This window comes from Anser anser (genome assembly GCF_964211835.1).
Source record: "Anser anser genome assembly, chromosome: 2".
Lineage (NCBI taxonomy): Eukaryota > Metazoa > Chordata > Aves > Anseriformes > Anatidae > Anser > Anser anser.
Genome location: NC_139721.1, coordinates 26,695,039 through 26,713,682, shown reverse-complemented (window position 1 = coordinate 26,713,682; position 18,644 = coordinate 26,695,039). Strand labels below are relative to the sequence as shown.

General features: G+C 40.0%; 1 protein-coding gene and 2 long non-coding RNA genes across 3 annotated transcripts in view; 2 read left to right on the top strand and 1 right to left on the bottom strand.

Annotated features, from left to right (window-relative positions):
• The first annotated feature begins 51 nt into the window (after nucleotides 1-51).
• RIPK2 (receptor interacting serine/threonine kinase 2) overlaps nucleotides 52-18,644 on the top strand; it is a 22,514-nt gene continuing 3,921 nt past the window's right edge. The window contains exons 1-9 of the mRNA XM_083827450.1: nucleotides 52-274; nucleotides 3,229-3,382; nucleotides 4,938-5,093; nucleotides 7,329-7,486; nucleotides 10,188-10,237; nucleotides 10,572-10,733; nucleotides 13,818-13,903; nucleotides 14,061-14,150; nucleotides 14,796-14,901. Coding sequence (XP_083683576.1) covers nucleotides 81-274; nucleotides 3,229-3,382; nucleotides 4,938-5,093; nucleotides 7,329-7,486; nucleotides 10,188-10,237; nucleotides 10,572-10,733; nucleotides 13,818-13,903; nucleotides 14,061-14,150; nucleotides 14,796-14,901 — 1,156 coding nt within the window. The 5' untranslated portion in view covers nucleotides 52-80. The remainder of the gene's footprint in view (nucleotides 275-3,228; nucleotides 3,383-4,937; nucleotides 5,094-7,328; nucleotides 7,487-10,187; nucleotides 10,238-10,571; nucleotides 10,734-13,817; nucleotides 13,904-14,060; nucleotides 14,151-14,795; nucleotides 14,902-18,644) is intronic.
• Nucleotides 10,740-13,665, top strand: LOC310895799. Its single transcript, XR_014580969.1, has 2 exons — nucleotides 10,740-13,345; nucleotides 13,583-13,665. It is a non-coding gene; the product is annotated as an uncharacterized lncRNA (long non-coding RNA).
• The window catches only part of LOC310895798, a 17,395-nt gene continuing 10,892 nt past the window's right edge, over nucleotides 12,142-18,644 (bottom strand). The window contains exon 2 of the long non-coding RNA XR_014580968.1: nucleotides 12,142-13,665. This is a non-coding gene — a long non-coding RNA (uncharacterized lncRNA). The remainder of the gene's footprint in view (nucleotides 13,666-18,644) is intronic.

The following is an 18,644-nucleotide window of genomic DNA, read 5'->3' as shown; positions in this document are numbered from 1 at the left end:
AGACACGGCGTGGCCGCCCCCGGCACCGCGGGGCCCGACGAGCAGCACGGAGCCGGCCCCGGCCCTGGAACCGGCCGAGGATGAGCGGCGGGGAGGGCGGCGGCGGCGGCCGGGCGGCCGCCATCAGCTGCTCCCTGCCCGCCGTCCCCTCCAGCAAGCTGCCCGACCTGCGCTTCCTCAGCCGCGGCGCCTACGGCACCGTGTCGGCCGCCCGGCACGCCGACTGGAGGGTCCCGGTGGCCCTCAAGTGCCTGCAGGGGCCGCTGCTGGACAGGTAGCGGGGCGGGCAGGGGGGTGCCGGGGGCTGGGGAGGGCTGGGGAGGGTCCGGGGGGACGCGGGGGGGCAGGCGGGGCCGCCTCAGCCCGGGCGGTGGGGGGACGTGGGGAGGCCCCGCTGCTTCCTCCCTTTGGGGTGCCGAAGGGGGTGGTGGTGGTTTTGCCCCAAGTCTCGCCGTAATCTTAAATATCAGGCTTACAGACCCCCGCATACTGCTGGTTTTCACCAGTTCGTCAGCTGGTAGCGACCGCGTTCCCTTTTCCTGGGGGTCAGGTGGCGGCACGTTTATTGCCGAGCTGTCACCCCAGCAGCAGGGAGCAACTTTACAGCCATCTATGCCTCCTTCGCTCTCTATAATGCCAGTTTTTTACCATATCGATGCTGGTTTGCCTCTCCTTAGGGTGTTGCCTCCTGTTTCTTCTGTAGGTGTCTTTCATCTTTACTGCCTCAGGTTTCTTTGATCCGGTGTCAGGCAGATAGGCGGCTGAGACACTCGGGTGTGCGTGTGTGCTTGTGGGCTTGCACGCTTAAACCAGCAGGACACGGGTGTAAAAACGTGTCAGCTGTTCCTCAGTTCACAAGTTTTTAGGGTTTGGTTTTTGGAAAGGTTATAGGCTAGCCCAGAAGGCTTCTAATCCTGTGACCCAATGTGCTAGAATATAAAATAAGAGGTTAGATGGCTTAGAACAACTTATTCCCTAGGTGTGTATAGGTGTGTGTAATACACAGGCTTTATCTCTGAAATCTTGCCAGAATGAAGCAAAATCTCAGTTATGTTTTTAAGCAGAAGCATTGTGCTGTTGTTAAGTTTACTGGTTTCATTTTCATTAATGTAAATGTCTTCTTAAATCCCTACAAATCAGAAATGCAGTGTTTTGTTCTCTGAACTCACTTGGGAGAAAACAGTAAATATTATTTTTAGCCTTGCTAGGATTTAGATTACTGTGACATCTAACCTGTGAAAACTTGACAAAAAGGGCAACCAGGGTAATCAAAACAACTCATTTACCAACCATATACTATGCAAAGCTCAGAAATATTATCAGAATAACCAAAAGCTGCAGTAAACCTGCTCTAAGTCTCTGCAGCAAGTAACTTGTGGGTTGTACTGTAGGCAATATAACATACCATCCTCAAAAAGCTGCCGTGAAAACGGAAGATCGGAGAGTTGACAGTGCAGTTAATCCTTCCAACCAGGAAGCCTGTGCTGTGTATCGCAGAATTTGGTGTGCGACCTGCCCAACAGCAAGGCAGCCTGGGAGCCGCTGTGGGCTCCTGCTGGTTTAGGCGTTGCTCAATGCCCCTCTGGTGTGGAGCAGGCAAAGGTGAAGTGACTTACAGGCGCAGGAATAAACCTCCGCGTGTTGCAACTCCTTTCCCGGTTACAGCAGAATCCCATGCAGATGTGCCTCGTGGTCTGGGAAAACCCCTAATTTTTCTCAAACCTATTTTTTACTAGAGAGAGGGAGGGAGCCATGCGTTTTGTCCCATGCTTTACTTGCCTTTTTACTTTGATCACTACCTAGAGTTTCCCAAAATAGAAGCTTTTTTCTGTCTCAAAAGCAAGGACCAACAACTAGCCTTAATTTAACATACCACTAAATTCTAACTTTTGCTGTCATAAAAGCAGCAGGCTTTAGTTCTCTAGGCTTCCATTTTTCCCCATATACTCTGGAGGCCTTTTCTTTGTGAGGGCTGCATCTACACTGAGCAGTCCACATCCCTCTGGACCCATTGGTCTGTGCTCTGAGCTGGATGGACACAAAGCAGCTCTCATCTGGGAGCCGTATCGCCAGGTTGACACGGCGCTGTGCTGAGTCCTGATGGGCATGGACTTGGCTTGGACGCTGCCTTGCCCCAAGCTCAGCCGTACAGCTGCTGAATCAGGCTGGCTCACATCCAAAAGCTCGGTCTTAGATGTGCTGTAGAAGTCTCATGTTTGGTTGTCTTGCAGATATACTTGTACCTGTACCAGTCCCCATTGGTGTAAAGTCTAAATCTTATTTTTTTTTTTTCTTAGACTCCTTCATGGTCTGAGTATCCTCACTGTGGGATGTTTGAGATATATGCTTTTTGAGTTCTAATATACAATTGGAGATATAATATGATTTGAAAGACAAAGCATCCAAAAAAAAAATATTTTCAATTTTTGGGGATAGAAGCATACTTATTTTTTAATATAACCTGACCTTCACGTACTGTATGCTGCAAGGTCTGAAGTGGTAATGATGCATCAAATTCACACTTATGAGGAGATTTGACAATAACAAAGGGCATTCACACCACCAAATTCAGGTGTTGGTCTCTCTCTGCTCCCCGTGCAATCAAAGTGTTTTGTTTTGTTGTTTTTTTCCAGAGGGCAATTCAGAGCAGGAGCTGAATTTGAAGGAACAATTTACATGAAAACATAACATAGCTGGTCCTTCCTTTTCCTTCAGAAAGTGAAGGCGTATCCCTTTAACCAGTATTATTTTAGTGCACTCCAGCGTCCTCTAAGTTAAAATACTGGAAAATCACAAGATAAGATCTCCACTCTGTAGGAGATAAATAGTGGGCCATAGTGGACACACAGTGTTTGAAGATGGACAGTAAAACAGGACAGGTGCAGTTGGTTGTTGCTGTTCTGGTTGCTCAGGATGGTGCCAATTGGAGTTCTGATGGTATCCTTATTTACTGGAAACATGAATGAAATGTGTTTTGGTAATAGAGATATTTGTGTAGAACAGCAAAACTAGGGAAGTTGTTTAATATTTGCAGATTCTGAGTTGTCTTATAGCAAGCATCTTGTTATCAAAGTGCAGTGTAGTAGGAAAAAGTACTGAAAGGTGGTGGTGCTGCATATAGATACATAGTTTTTTAAACAGAATGTAGGGAACCTTACATTTGCTTAGAGTTTCCTAGTAATGGTATGTTAACCTTCTTTATTTTCTTTTATTTTCTTTTTATTTAAGTGATAGAAATCACCTTCTAAAAGAAGCAGAGATATTGCACAAAGCCAGGTTTAGCTACATTCTGCCAATTTTGGGAATTTGCAATGAGCCTGAATTTCTTGGGATAGTAACGGAGTACATGACTAATGGATCACTAAACGAGCTTTTACATGGGGTAAGTGCACTCAAAGTCGTTAAATTGTCCCTGATTGTTTTAAATAGACTGTGATTTCCATACTTAAGGGGAGTGGTATAGTAAAGTTTATTATTAATAATACTTCAAATTAAAGGACAGTCACTGGTAGTTTATGGTTTATGTTGCTCATATAGACTTTCTGTACCCCCAAAGGGCAACAAATCTCAGTAGACTTTATTTGTATTGCACTTTTTCCTGTAATGTTGTAATCTATAACAGGCTAAATGATTAATTATTGTGTACAATCACTTTTAACATCTCTGTTGTTCTGTAATTAGAAGCTGAAATAGTTGTGCTTACTTTAATCTGGCTTTCAGAGCTGTTGGTAGTGTAAATATCACAAAAAGACGACTGTTTCCTGAATTTGAAACTTTTAAAAAAAAAAAAAAAATTACAGAAGTCAGATATTGCTAATCTAAATAGATACAAATATTTCTACCAGGTCTTACTCTCAGGAGTAAGTTCTCCTGTGCTGAACTCTCAGCTGCTGCAATTAGGTTCACAGAATCACAGAATCGTCTAGGTTGGAAGAGACCTCCAGGATCCAACCTCTGACCTAACACTAACAAGTCCTCCACTAAACCATATCACTAAGCTCAACATCTAAACGACTTTTAAAGACCTCCAGGGATGGTGACTCAACCACCTCCCTGGGCAGCCCATTCCAATGCCTAACAACCCTTTCAGTAACGAAGTTCTTCCTAACATCCAACCTAAACCTCCCCTGGTGCAACTTTAGCCCATTCTCCCTCGTCCTGTCACCAGGCACGTGGGAGAATAGACCAACCCCCACCTCGCTACAGCCTCCTTTAAGGTACCTATAGAGAGCGATAAGGTCACCCCTGAGCCTCCTCTTCTCCAGGCTGAACAATCCCAGCTCTCTCAGCCACTCCTCGTGAGACTTGTTACAAGGTTGGTCCGAGCTAATGTAAAGCTACTGTAGCTGTGTATCAATAGCACTGCAGTCTCTTCTGTACCCTTAGTCAATACCTGCCTATGCCTTAAAGAGCTCAGCTCTGTATTTTACACAAATACAATAATGTTAAGGTAACTTTTAAGATTTGAGTTTCCCTGTTTTTTTGTTGTTGTACTTATATTTCTAAAAGTAGTGTTTTGTTGTTAGTTTCACCACTTTTTTTTTTCCCCAGTGTCAGTAGCAGGTATGATTCGTGTCTTTCTTTGCGCAGTACTCACAGACAGTGGTTTACAGGTTTCATATAGTTCATCTGTAACTCATATTTCCATATGAGTAATTATGAGTAATACGGTAAATGTTCTATATACAAATTATGTGTAGCAGTCATGAACTGTATGGATGTTAGGGAAATGGAAGTATAACATCATAACATGCGTGATTAATATTTATGTATTTGTCTTAACAGCTAGCCAGTATCAACGTGCAGTTAATGTAATATATGTTTTAAAAGATTACTGCTTGTCCAACTCACTTTCTTATTATTATGAAAGCCTTTGTGTTATCTTGTCAGATCAGAACAGAGGATTATATTCTGGTTTTGTGGTTTTATTTTGGCAGAAAGATATGTATCCTGATGTTCCCTGGTGCCTGAGATACCGCATTCTTTATGAAATTGCTCTGGGAGTAAACTATTTGCACAACATGAATCCTCCATTGCTGCACCATGACTTGAAAACCCAGAATATTTTGCTGGATGATGAGTTTCATGTCAAGGTAGAGTTATTTAATTCTTATGTTTCTCAGCATCCAGAATGAGCCAAAGTGTTTAATTACTGTAGCGGGAGAAGACTGGGGTTGTCGCCACGCAGAAGGGACATAGCTGTATGCCAGATGTTTGATTTTTATCTTTTCAGACAGAACTTAGAAATTCTTTGGAAAGCTCTATTTTGTTCAAGTGTGGATTTTTGATCCATCTAAACAAAGACCAGAACTCCAGAATATGGGCTGCTTCCGTTATAGCAGTGTTACTCAATAGCGGCGACACTTTCTGATGACAGCCTCCCACGGGTAGCTCTGTCTGGCCCTTTCAGAGTAGAAAATAGAAAGTTTTCCTGTCTGAGATGCTCAGGCAAGTTAGTTCTAGAGATCAGAAAAAACAAACTCTAATGTTAACACCATTTGATGCTTATCATTCAATATGCACATTTATTTTATTAGTGCAGTATAAGAACATGTAAAACAACTTCAAAATTTGAACATGCTGAGATGGCTCTTTCAAAGCTGCTAGAACAAGCAAATATACATGAAGAAGTAATAAGTTTAAAACTTGAATTCTGTCTTTTAAAATATCATTGCCATGATGTGAAAAAGAGATCAGAAGTACTTCTGACAAAATGGTTAGGTGATTCTATAATTGCAAGAGGTCTTCTGTTAATGAAAATAACAAAAATGTAAGCTTTGTTTTCCCTTCAGATCCTCTGTTTTTTACATTGGTAGAATGTACTACTCGTGTACACAAGAAATAAGAGGTATCTTACACCTAATTTAATCTTGAATGGCTACTGCTTCAGTTAACGTGAGATGAATCTTTCTGTCAGTCATTTGAGCAAAGATCAAAGATGCAGTGCTGATTTCTTCTTTCTCTCTTGCAAAGACATTTTCCTTGGCAGCAAGGCAGCTTACGCAGCATTCCCTTCACTCACGCCCTCAGCAGCTCATACCTCCTCCCACTCAGCTCTGCCAGTGTCACCATCTCTAGAGCTTCCTGATAAACCTGACTGGGAACTGGCCCAAGTTAACCACGCTTTTGTTTTTTTATACTCTAGCAGCACTGGTGCAGTCTGGTTCACTGCCTGACCGCATATAAACAGTTGCTTTGCTAGAGTAATAGGAAGGAAGGTTTTTTGGGCTGTAGCACAATTCTCTGATTTAGGACAGCTGGCAGGAATTGCAAGGAAGGAAATCACGTGTGCTAAACAGAAAAAATATTGTACGTGTGTAAAAGCAACACCATTCATAGAGTGCTTCTGACTGTATCAGATCTACTGAATGAACAAGATAACCTGACCTGTAACAGCAAGGAAAGCTTCAGTGCATGAGTTGTGAAGAAAACAAGGGTATTGTTTATACTCTCCAGAAAGCTTATTTCTATTACGTTAATTGCTCACACAGGCATCTCTGAAAATTATTTTGCTCTGATGCAAATGCTGAGCAAGTCCAGAGGTCATTGCTGCCTACATACATTTATTTCTCCCTTGCATGTTGGACACTGCAGCTCCACCAGAAGGCCTGTTCTTCTGACTGTGTGTCTCCCTGCCTGTAATCTCGTCTGACATCCTGCTCCCACCCGGTGGATGTCTGGGAATGTTAACTAAGTCAGTTAATTCTTGATGTAGTTGTACTGTAAACTCTGTAGGAAGGGACAAGGAGACTATTTTGGGATGGCCCCAGAGGTCATGGTAAACAAAATATTTGGTGATTTCTTGCAGCACAGAATTTCGGAATACCAAATTAGTTAATCTGAGATTAATGCTTCCTGGTTTTGGGGATGAGGTGGGCTGTCCTAAAATTGTTTTGTACGAGCAATTGTCCCAGGATATGTGCAGGCTAAGTTGCATAGAGCTATTATGATCCTTATTAACTTTGTGCATTCGAGACAGCCAGTGAGCTGGAAATACTCAGTGTCTTTTGGTTTGCTTATTTTCAGTGAAAGAAAGTGATTTTCATATAGGACAGGCTTCCACCATAGATACCCCAGCCACAGAGTATGTGAATCCATCCTTAAAAGAACAACAGGACAGGGCAGTACTGTAGGAATAGTGTGAGTCATGAACTGGGAATGTTTTCCGCACTGGAGCGGGTGTTTCCTGTTGTTAAGACAACCACATAGTTTTTATGTGTCAGGTTAAGGATTTTAAACAAGCTGTTCCTTCAGGTGTATTTGAGGAATTTGTAACAAGGGTTAACAGATAAATCCAGTTCTTAGAACAACCGCTCTGTCCTTTCCAGATTGCAGATTTTGGCATGTCAAAATGGCGTGTCATATCCATGTCGCAATCACGCAGCGAAACTTCCTTGCCAGAAGGAGGGACCATCATCTACATGCCACCTGAAGATTACAATCCCAGTCAGAAAACCCGGGCAAGTGTGAAACACGATATCTACAGGTAACCCGTGCTGTCCTCAAGGGGACTTTTCAATCTAAATCAAATCTGAGTTGCTGAAATTAGGTTTTAACATGTTTTCAGCAATTTTATTATTTTCAATAATGTTGAAAGAGTCTAAGCAAAATAAATCGGGAAAAAAGAATCAATTGGTAGCTGGAGTTGTTGATTACCTATTTCTCTAGGAAACACTGTGAGAAGTGTAATACTCCAGAGCTTAAACTAGAACTGTGAAAAGAGACAGAGGAGACTGGTTCCTTTGAATGAGAGTGTATACATACAGGGAATGTGGGGAGGAAAAAACTGTTCACTCTGTTACCTTGCTTCACACGCCTTTGTAATTTGTGTGCATCAATTAACATAATTGCAGAATGTACTGGGGGAAAAGAAGAAAATTTTTTTTATTTTTTATTTTTTTTTTGGAAGGGGTTAGAAAAAACAGGGTAATGGGGTTGGAGAAAGTGTAGAGATCTCCTGTCTCTCACTATCTCCAAATAGAGATCTACTTAAGGAGTAGCTTACTTTATGAATGTTCAGGTAGATTTGCTTCAGTCAGTTCTGAGTTATGAGCTGAAAGTAGCAGAGTGGTGGCTACCTGTATAAGAACAGAAATGGCTGTCAGGATATTAGAGTTATGATCAGCTAATTTGAAGAGGTTCACAGAGCTCAAAGGTTATTTGAGCAATTGTGGAGGGAATTATCATACACAGATGGAGATTTAAGAGGTATGAAGAGGCATATCAGTGTGACAAAGTCCATCTGTGTTGCGCTCTACCATCTTTAATTTCAGCTGTATGAGACAGGGTTGTGTTTTGGTGGAAGATAAATCAGCCCCAGAGGGACTCACTAACATCCAGAGAGACCATTATTTCTTTTAATTATCCCTTTACTTTTGAGGAGCACACAAAGTTCTTTGACATTCTGCTTTCCTCACCCTTTGAGGAGAAAGTGGACTAGGTAGACATTGAAAAGGAATACCAATGTATTATGGAGAAGTAGCAGTGTGAAGTTATGGCTTCTGCTCTTAGAGGATTTGAAAGTATGGATTGTGTATTAATGAGTGAGTGGAGATGAGGAAGATAAATGTTAGGAAAAAAAGTTGCATGTAGAAGAATAACAAATGGGAGAAAATAAGAGGTAAAAGGTAAGTAGATCTTAGAAAACTGTTAAGAAGGAAAGGGAGATTATTTGAGGAGAGAGAAAAGAAACTAAGAAAGTATATCGAAAACAGATGGAAGTTCAAGGCAGGAAAATGTAGGGGTAGAGAGACAGTGGAGGAAATGACCACCAGAGATATCATCTAGGAAGATGCCTTCTTTGTGTAAAGTTACTTCAGTAGTTAAAAAGAATGTTTACTTAAGAAAAACATAATTCTTTGCATTGTATCATTTTTTCTTATGATTTTTGTAAAATGGCTTCAATGGAAATTGGATTAATTTTTTTAAATATTAAACTTTACAATTTCAGATCTACATTTTTTTTTTTTAAATAAATGTTTACAATCAAATTTTAAACACAATGAGAAACTGTGGTTGAGAAGGTAGCTTTATAAGGATGTTTGACATTGGAAATGACACTCTTGAGCAAAAATACTCACTGATTACTCACTTCAAGCTTAGAACTACTAGATTTATTCCTCATGCCAAGTTCCTATTCTTATACAGAAAAGCCAGATCTGTTTTCTTTACATTATTTCAGTGCAACACTGACTTAAGTTATATAAAAAAAATCAATGCAGATAAAGCAAATGAAAAAATAAAAATAATCTAATCTAAGTTACAAACTTCTTTAGAATTACCTTTATATTATTATGTCCTGATGACTGAAGAGAGTGACTAGTCTACTAAAGATGGAGCAGATTTGTATGCAGTGGGCCACCTCCATTCCTGTTGATGTGAATGGAAAAGAATGTCACGGGTTTGAATGAGCAGATGTGCATTCAGTCTGGCTGTCATTCAAAGTAGTCTTCACAGAATGGCTGAGGCTGGCAGGGACCTCTGGAGGCACCAGGTCCAACCCCCTGCCCAAGCAGGGCCACCCAGGGCTCTTGCCCAGGACCACGTCCAGGCAGCTTCGGAAGGTCTCCAAGGTGGAGACTCCACAGCCTCTTTGGGCAAGGTCTTCCCAAAAGTCTCTTTTGTAAACTGAATGTAAAAGTTACATCTCTTCTTGCAGAGATGATTGCATAAATTGAAAGTATACATGTCTGTGGGAGAAGCCGGGGTATGTCTCCTGGTGCAAGTCCATATCCTACCTGACTCTTGAGTTTGTGTCAGGATAGTCGTGGTGAGAGCCAACCTGTCTGCTGCACCCTGCTCCCTGTGGGGACATCGGAGTGGCCGTCAGGACTAGGAAGGCACCGTACTGCTGACGTTAGGTTTACATGCTGAGATTTAAACTGCACATACGTAATTCACAACATAGAGCAGAGCTAATACAGATTTGGAAGAGGAGCTTATATGCCCTGTAGCTTTTCTGTACTTTAAAATTATTGACTAGTTTCAGCTGAAGTCATTGATTAGAATTCCTGCTAGTTTGCATAGGTTTGGGGCATCACTGTATTTTTCAGCAAGCAGACCAGTTTGTGCCATGCAGGATCATATTAGTGAAACATTTGTAATAAAATGCTAGGCTGAGTACATTGTTTTATCAATGTCAGCAATCTAAAATAATATCTTCCATACTTTTTACACTTCAAAAACAGTTACGCAATTATTATGTGGGAAGTGATGTCAAGGAAGCAGCCATTTGAAGGTAAGGCCATCTTTTCCTGTAATTTATTTTTCTGGCCTTGTGTGAAGGCTAAACTTGATACCTGGGAGCTTAAGCTTTTTAGGGGTTACTTTGTAATAATCCAGTTTGTGAGCATGTTGAAGAATTGAGTTACAGATTAGGCTCTCCTTGTGTTGTTTTTCAAACTACACTGTTGATTGATAAATTCAAAATACTTTTGTTTTTAAAACAAAAAACGCATAGCCTTATTTTGGTGAACTGTAAATACTATGGCTGCAATCTAAACTATCCCTCCTATAGTAAGCTATTTATGTTGCATATATTTCTAATGAATGCACGATGTCTATTTTGACAGAAGTTATAAACCCATTGCAGATAATGTATAGTGTGTCACAAGGACAGCGACTAGACTTAAGTGAAGAAAGTTTATCAATGGACATTCCTCATCGAGCTTTCGTCATAAGATTGATAGTAAGTGGATGGGCACAAAACCCGGATGAAAGACCATCATTCTTAAGTAAGTTTATCTTGAGTAGTGAGGAAATATTTTTAAATTGGCAGATTTCTGTCTCACATGGCACTAACAGAGCAAGGTTATAGTCTTGAGAGGGAAATGGTAAAGATGACAAAAGATGCATCTGCACAGTCACATTGCATGGGATAAGATACTTGTCTGCGTTCATTATGCCTATAAACAAATCTTTGGGAATAGAGCTATGTGTGCAATAAAATTGAGTTGTTAGTTGGAGTCTCCTGCATTTGCTGTGTCTAATTTCCCTGTAGAAAAAGTAGCATAGATTACTACTTGTGCTTTTTTTTCAGTTTATTTTGAAGGGAAGACTTCCTTCTAATTTTTTATTCACAGGAAGGATGGGGGGGGAAGGTAAAATAGGTAGTGTGAATACTGTGGGATTTGTAAGCCAGCCTGCAAACATACCAGCAAATCATTGCTCATCAGATGAGCTGTAGTGACTTCACCTTGTGTTTGCATGTATAAATCTTTTTCACTGGGACTTTATCTTTGATTGTTCCACCTCTCAGATTCAGAAGGAGCGGGTTGATGCCACACATGTAACGTTCTCTTTTCATATTTCCTTTGTTTAGCTTTTTGTACATGAGATTAAATATAGATACTTGTAGCCTTTTTACAGTAAATTACAGAATTTAGAGCCTAAGATTGAAGAGCAAGCTTGCAGAGATTAGGCATGGCATATGAGCTGAATAAGTTTTGTTTTGATATAGCAGCCCTGGGTTTGTCATGCTTAACTGGCATACTTGTTGTATGTTGGGTCCAGATTTACTCCCCATACCAATTTCTCCCTTACATGAAAAGCTGCCTAATTTTTTGGTGACTTCTGCCTCTTGTTTGGCCGTTACATAAAGGTAATCCATGAGAGTTAGTCATGAAAAGTCATGAGTGGGTTGGTGTAGTCACATATATCAGCGTAGTGAAGCTAGCAGTGGTTCACACAGCTGCCCAGCTGTGCTTGTTTAATTTGAGTGTGCTTTAAAAAGTCCCTCCCTACTCCTTTTGAAAATGCAATCCTAATTATGTAGAGAATGCTGGATCACCTTGGAGAGATGAAAGAAATACAATATGAGAGTTACTAAAAGTATTCAAGTGTAAAACAGCACAGAGAGCTCTGGATTAAGCAATCCTTTATTTTGAGTTTCTCACTGCTTAGGTTGAAAATGCAATGACTCCTACCTGAAATACCAATTTATTTATTTTTTCTAAATTTTTATTTTATTTTATTTTACAAGCAGGACAGCAATCTTAATGTTTCACTTGAAGATTTGATAGGCATAATTCCTTTGAATTGGAAAGTATTAGAAAATTACTGTTCAGACAGCTCAAAAAGAAATGTCCATAACTTCACTTTTATGGATCAGTTTGGCTGAAAAAAAATGGACACACAGACAAACAGATTGAGCATCTTTATTTTCAAAGTTTACGTTCCAAAATGAATTACATGTCCTCTTTAGAACCATTTTTGTCTTTGCATTAAGAACATTATGAAAGGTTAGTTTATTTTGGTGTGAGTCTGGTTTGTATGATTTTAAATTATGGATGTTTTTTTCCAACTAAATAAACCAATTTATAATATTTTCTAAAATCAAAAAGAATAGATAGATCATAGCATTTACATAGGTATTCTTGCTTTCCTCTGTCACATACCCAAAATAAAATGGCAGCCAGTGTCTGTGGTCACACACAAGGGATAATTACCTAGGATATGACTACAGCGTGAGCTGTCTTCAGCTCTGTTATTAGTGCAGCGCCTGTAGTAAGATGGTCTTTGAAGGAAACATGCATTGCTTTTCCTCTACTTTACTATCATAAAAAGAAAGAGGAAGTTACAAAACCGTTGCAAGATTAAGGGAAGTAAAGCTCACTGATTGGGAAATTTTGCAATTACCATAAAACAGGGGGAAAAAAAAACCACCCAAACCCTACTTTTTAAAATAAACTTTAAATAGAAAAGCTTGGTTAACCTAACTGTTCCCCATATTAAAGAAGGGACAAGGATTTATCGTCCTGTTTCTGCGCAGATCTGTAATTCTGTTGATTCTGCAGTCTTGAAACCTGCAGTTTAATTAAAATCAATAAAAATTAACAATCCTAGTACCTCAGTGTGGAAAATGGCATGCCAGACCTCTACACTCTGTGTTAGCTGATGCAAGAGAACAAGAATCCCACTACTGAATTAGTGTCTTGAAGCTGCCGGTGAAAAAAAGTTAATGTGGAAGGAGTATGGTAAAACTATAATAAATTAAAAATACATTAATAAGAATGCAGTGTAATGGATTTCTAGTACGGTAAATGGGTTTTGCTGAATCAGTGGAATTTATAGAAATGCAGTAGTTACATGCTGTCATCCTTCACTGACATTTTGTTATACTTGCCCAGTCTCGAAGAGATGTTTGTATAATAGTCATCCTCAAATTTGAAATACTTAGTTTCACAAATCTTTCAGCATTGAAAGACAAGGGAGCATTGCACATGTTGTCACTTGCTTATTGAATTGTCATGTGGCTCCCTATGCAGACAGACGATGTTAGCATCTACGATTTACTGCCTTTGGTGAGCATGCAGATGCTATTACTTGGATTCACTGGATGTGGTAGGTCAGTGCTTTGACTATCACCATTTCCTCTGGTCCTCCATCACAGCTTCTCTTCTGGATATTGCTGTGGGGTTTTGTTGTTTGAATTTTTTATTTTCCTCATAATTCTTTGCACCATTATTGGAATGGGAGTAGAGCAACACATTCTGAGGTCTTGCACCTTTTGGTTCCGTTTAGCAGATCAAGCTTGTTGGGTCTGTCTTGAAATACAGCAAATCCATTAATCTGTCCATTCCAGGAATGCAAGATTTGGAGTCTGGCAGAATCCTGGATCCAAGCTGCTGAGGTGGCCAGATCAGGGTTGGTTTTAGTGATGCAAAACTGTTGTAACAGGTGAAAGCAAGAAACTTCTATTTAATAACATGAGTAGTTTAGTATGTATTAATAAACCAATTAGTTTTGCAAATATAAGAAAGTAGTTTTAGCAATATGAAAACTTAACTTCCACATTAAATCATTGTTTCTCTGTTTAGAGTGTTTAATAGACCTTGAACCAGTCCTGAGAACGTTTGATGAAATAGCTATGCTGGAAGCAGTAATTCTCTTAAAGAGATCAAAGGTAAGTAGCTTTTGTTACAGTCATGAACTGGTAAAATAAATTAGCAACTTCTGCTTTTCTTTGCTGAACAAAATATAATGTCCTTTATTATTCAACTAGTCCATTATCAGGCTTAAACAGATCAAAAATTTAATATAAGTAAAAATGTCTCTTTCAGTCACAGTATGAATCGCAATGTATTCACAAGAGTGGAAAGAAAACAGATGTGGAGAAAACATCTCTAAATATACCTCTGAATCCCCAAGAGGTAAATATTTTGTATGTTGAATTTGGACCTTCCCTGGTATGTCAACATCATTAAAAATCCTGAGAGCTTCGAAGGCGGATGTCTTAGTAAGGGGGGATGGTTTTGCAGTTTACTTTCTTGTGCAGTCAGGAAACGTATAAAATGCATTGGCTGAGCTGGGATGCATCATGTGCACAGCCATATGAGTGAAGATAGGAAAGGCTCAATAAGCAGAAATAAGAAGGGTACATTTGGTGTATCCTGTAAGTGTGGAAAAGGCAGCTATCTGCTCCAGGAGGAATCCAGCACACGGTGTCTTCAAGTGATTGTCTTCTGCTTCCTTACACCTCTGTGCAGCTTGCTTACATAGGGTCATATGGATTTGTTTGTAAATTTTGGTTCTTAGTGCTGCTTCTTTTGATTCTTACTAATAGTTAAACTCATACACAAAATTGCTGTCTGCCTTGGAAAAACACAAGCATTAAGGTTACATATATTTCTTTTGTCTTAGTATATTCTAATTGTGCTGTCTATTGAGTATTTAGAAAATAGGGAAAAGACAGTGATGGGGAAGTACTTGGTAAATCATTGCATCTTCTTATTTATTTAATGTGCATTTATTTATTAAATGTATTAATTTTCATTATATAACTGGAATCGTTTCAGGAAACGTGTTCTGCCTCCATACACTGTGATGCACTTCCCCTTCGAAGCATCTCTCCAGATATATCAAGACTCAAGTCTATTCCCAAGTGTAATATCCTCTCATCAGGTAGATACTCATGACTTCATATAAACTTAATTTGCCATCACAGCTTTATGCTCCCTTTCTGACATGGCATTTGTATAGTAGGTTATTGGATATCTGTTTATATCAGAAAAGAGATGTGTTTTATTGCTGTCAAGTTAGTATTCTGGCTGAAAAACTAATGTATTTTAGCTCTGATTTTATGTTCCTGTCACTTGACAAATCCTCACAGCGTTAGTTTTCCTATTCAGGGCCGTGAGCACAGCAATAGCATTTGCTTGCCTCTTCATCTTGGCAGTTTAGTTAATCATTTGTGAAGTATTTCTAAATATAAAAAGGCTAAATATTGTGAGGTGTTCTTAAAGCTGAGTAAACTGAAAGTTTCTAATAGAGCCCAACCTCTAGATCATTTCTCATTCAATCAGTAAAAAGGCTTTTTTAAAGAGATTGGCTTGCGAAAGTGTCTGCACATATCTTTTGTATTTATCACCTCTGCCAAATAAAAGTTGGCAAAATTGCTAGGCAAAACTCAGTTTTGAGGTTTTGCTGACGTCAGAAGCCAGAAAAAAGCTCTGGGACTCAGATGGAATAGCAATACATTATGAAATTAAAGCTGCACTTAAGTTTTGAAAGAATGTAAACTTATATTCCAAAAGAATGGGGCATCCTCTGGCTTTGCAGGGACCATTGGTATGAAAGCAGACAAGACGATTAACTGTATTGCTATAGAGCATCAAAAGGTGTGCTGGGACACTGCAAAACTGGAGATATTCTACCAAGACCCATGTCCCTTAGTGCCATGTCTATAAGTCTCTTAAATACCTTCAGGAATGGGGACTCCACCGCTCTCCTGGGCAGCCCATTTCAATGCTTGACCATAATGGTAAATGTCAGCCCTTGTTGCTGCTGTTTTTTATTAAAAGTTGCCAAATCTTCCTGTGGAGATCATTGACTGTGATGGTACAATTAAACTGACTAATCAGTTGGTGGTCCTTTATAGAGTTACTGCTTAGATGTTGCTGTATGTGTGTGGAGAAACTGTAATGCCTGTGTCTACAAAACCCCTATTTTCTAACAGCAATTACAATAAATGGAATTGTGACAATGGCTGTTCAAACCCAATGTATTTTGACAGAGGTGACAAGATCTTGTTGACACGTGCTGACTAGAAGAAATATATGAAATTATTTACATAATTTTCATTCTTTCATTCAATTCTTTGTGAGAAGTCACAGAAGATACTATTACATCGTTTGTTAAATTATTTTGCTAGGACCCAGGTCTGCTGTCCTTCTTATTCTGGACACTGTAAGCAGACAGATAGCTATGGTCTGTCCTGAAAAATTTGTTTTCTAAGAAAACAAGAAATTCATGCTTGCGACATCAAATCCAATAAAAGTATAACTTGGAATTTGTAAAATTCGATCACCAGGAAAAAAAAAAAGCCAGGACCTGTTGTCTACTCTATGCATTTAACTGTTGCCTGATTCGTTTCAAGTACTGTTGCCGAAGTGGTACCATTATATCCCTGTTGTTATCAGCAGATAGCTTGCTGTCACGGTCTTGTTTGCAGCCCTTTAGTAACATTCCAACTATTTTGTAGCTTTGCCTTTTTCTGAATCTTATAGCATACAAATGCTTTCAGATTTGTAATTTACCTAAGTCTAAGTTTTTGCAAGGCCCAGCACAACACTGAAACATTTTTTAGACATTTTATGAAGCAATGCTTTGAATCATTAGAATCATTAAGGTTGGAAAAGACCTCCAAGATCATCTGATCCAACCATCCCCCTACCACCAATGACACCCACTAAACCATGTCCCTAAGCACCACGTCCAGCCTTTCCTTAAACACCCCCAGGGACAGAGACTCCACCACCTCCCTGGGCAACCCGTCCCAATGCCTGACTGCTCTTTCTGAGAAGAAATGTCTCCTGATTTCCAACCTGAACCTCACCTGGTGCAACTTGAGGCCATTCCCTCTAGTCCTATCACTAGTTACCTGTGAGAAGCGGCCGACTCCCCCTCCCCACACCTCCTTTCAGGTAGTTGTAGAGAGCAATAAGGTCTCCCCTGAGCCTCCTCTTCCCCAGACCAAACACCCCCAGTTCCCTCAGCTGTTCCTCATAGGACTTGTGTTCCAGGCCCTTCACCAGCTTCGCAGCTCTTCTCTGGACACGCTCCAGGGCCTCAATGTCCTTCTTGAAGTGAGGGGCCCAAAGCTGAACACAGCACTCGAGGTGTGGCCTCACCAGAGCAGAGTACAGGAGGACGATCACCTCCCTGGTCCTGCTGGCCGCACTATTCCTGATACAAGCCAGAATGCTGTTGGCTTTCTTGGCCAACTGGGCACACTGCCAGCTCATGTTCAGGCAAGCATGTTAACTCCAAATCTAAGCAGGTCTTGCTTTTATTTCATTCAAGGAATTCATCTATTGTTCTAGGATTCCACTGAGCATGTTTGGGAACATGGTATTTCTTCCTTTCAGAAATGAGGTTTTATATTGCAGTTGATGAATGTGCTCATATATAAAAAGGATGTTAAGGTACTTGAACATCCAGAGAAGGGCAACAAAGCTGGTAGAAGGGCAGGAAGGCAAGTCCTTTGAGGAGAGGCTGAGGACACTTGGGTTGTTTAGTCTGGAGAAAAGGAGGCCAAGATGCAATCTCATTGCTCTCTGCAACTTCCTGAGGAAGGGAAGTGGAGAGGGAAGGGGGCTGCTGGTCTCTTCTGTCTGTGAGCCTATGACAGGATGAGTGGGAAAGGCATAAAGCTGCACCAGGGGAAGGTTGAGAGTGGTTCAAATTAAAAAAAATTCTTTATCTTGAGGGTGGTCAAAAACTGGAACAGGCTTCCTAGAGAGGTACTTGATACCCCATACCTGTCAGCGTTCAAGAGATTTTTGGACAATGCCTTCATTCATGTCCTTTAACTTTTGGTTAGCCTTGGTTAGTCTGGCAGTTGGACTTGATGATCTTTGAAGGTCCCTTCCAAGTGGGGCCTTTTCTGTATTCTAGAATTGTATTATGCCTTCAAACCATACATCCATATAAATGGATACTGATGGGAGCAGCATCTCATTTTATGACTTGCTTCTGCACTGATATGTTCTGAAAAGGAAATTATTTTTCCATCTACAACTTCTTAGTCACTCTTAGAATCTGAAGATCTATCTGTACATCAGTTTAGTACTGTGTCTAGAAAGTACCTCCTGGGCCATCAAGTTCATTCTTTTATAATTGCAAGCATTCATTTCATAGAACAACATTTATAAACCAATCAAGTTGCCAGTAAAAGTGTATGTTATTACTTTGCTCAATAGCCTTTTTTCTAGTCAGCTAATACACATTTGTTCTTGAGTATTGCTTTAGGTTTAAGTAGTTCTTTCCCTCTTTTCCCATTTTATTTCCAATGTAGAGAGTAATCTCTTACTACACTTTGTTTTACTAGATAAACAGGATAAACACTTTTGAAGTCCTTTTGTAAAATAAGATACTTCATTGTCGTTGTATCCTGCTAGTCCTTGCTGTGCATCATCTAACTTAAATTACTGAACTAAGGCAGCTACCAGACCTCTGTACTTAATATTATAAAAAAGGTGTAACAACTGTTTTGTGTGAAATAAAACCTTTGCTTAATATGTCTTAGAATTTCTTTTCTCACATTATCCTTTGTTACAGAATAATTTACCTTTTTTTTTTTCCCTCATGTCAATTGCAAATCACCAGGCACCGCTTGAAGCTAGATCTCATATTTTGTGCTACTG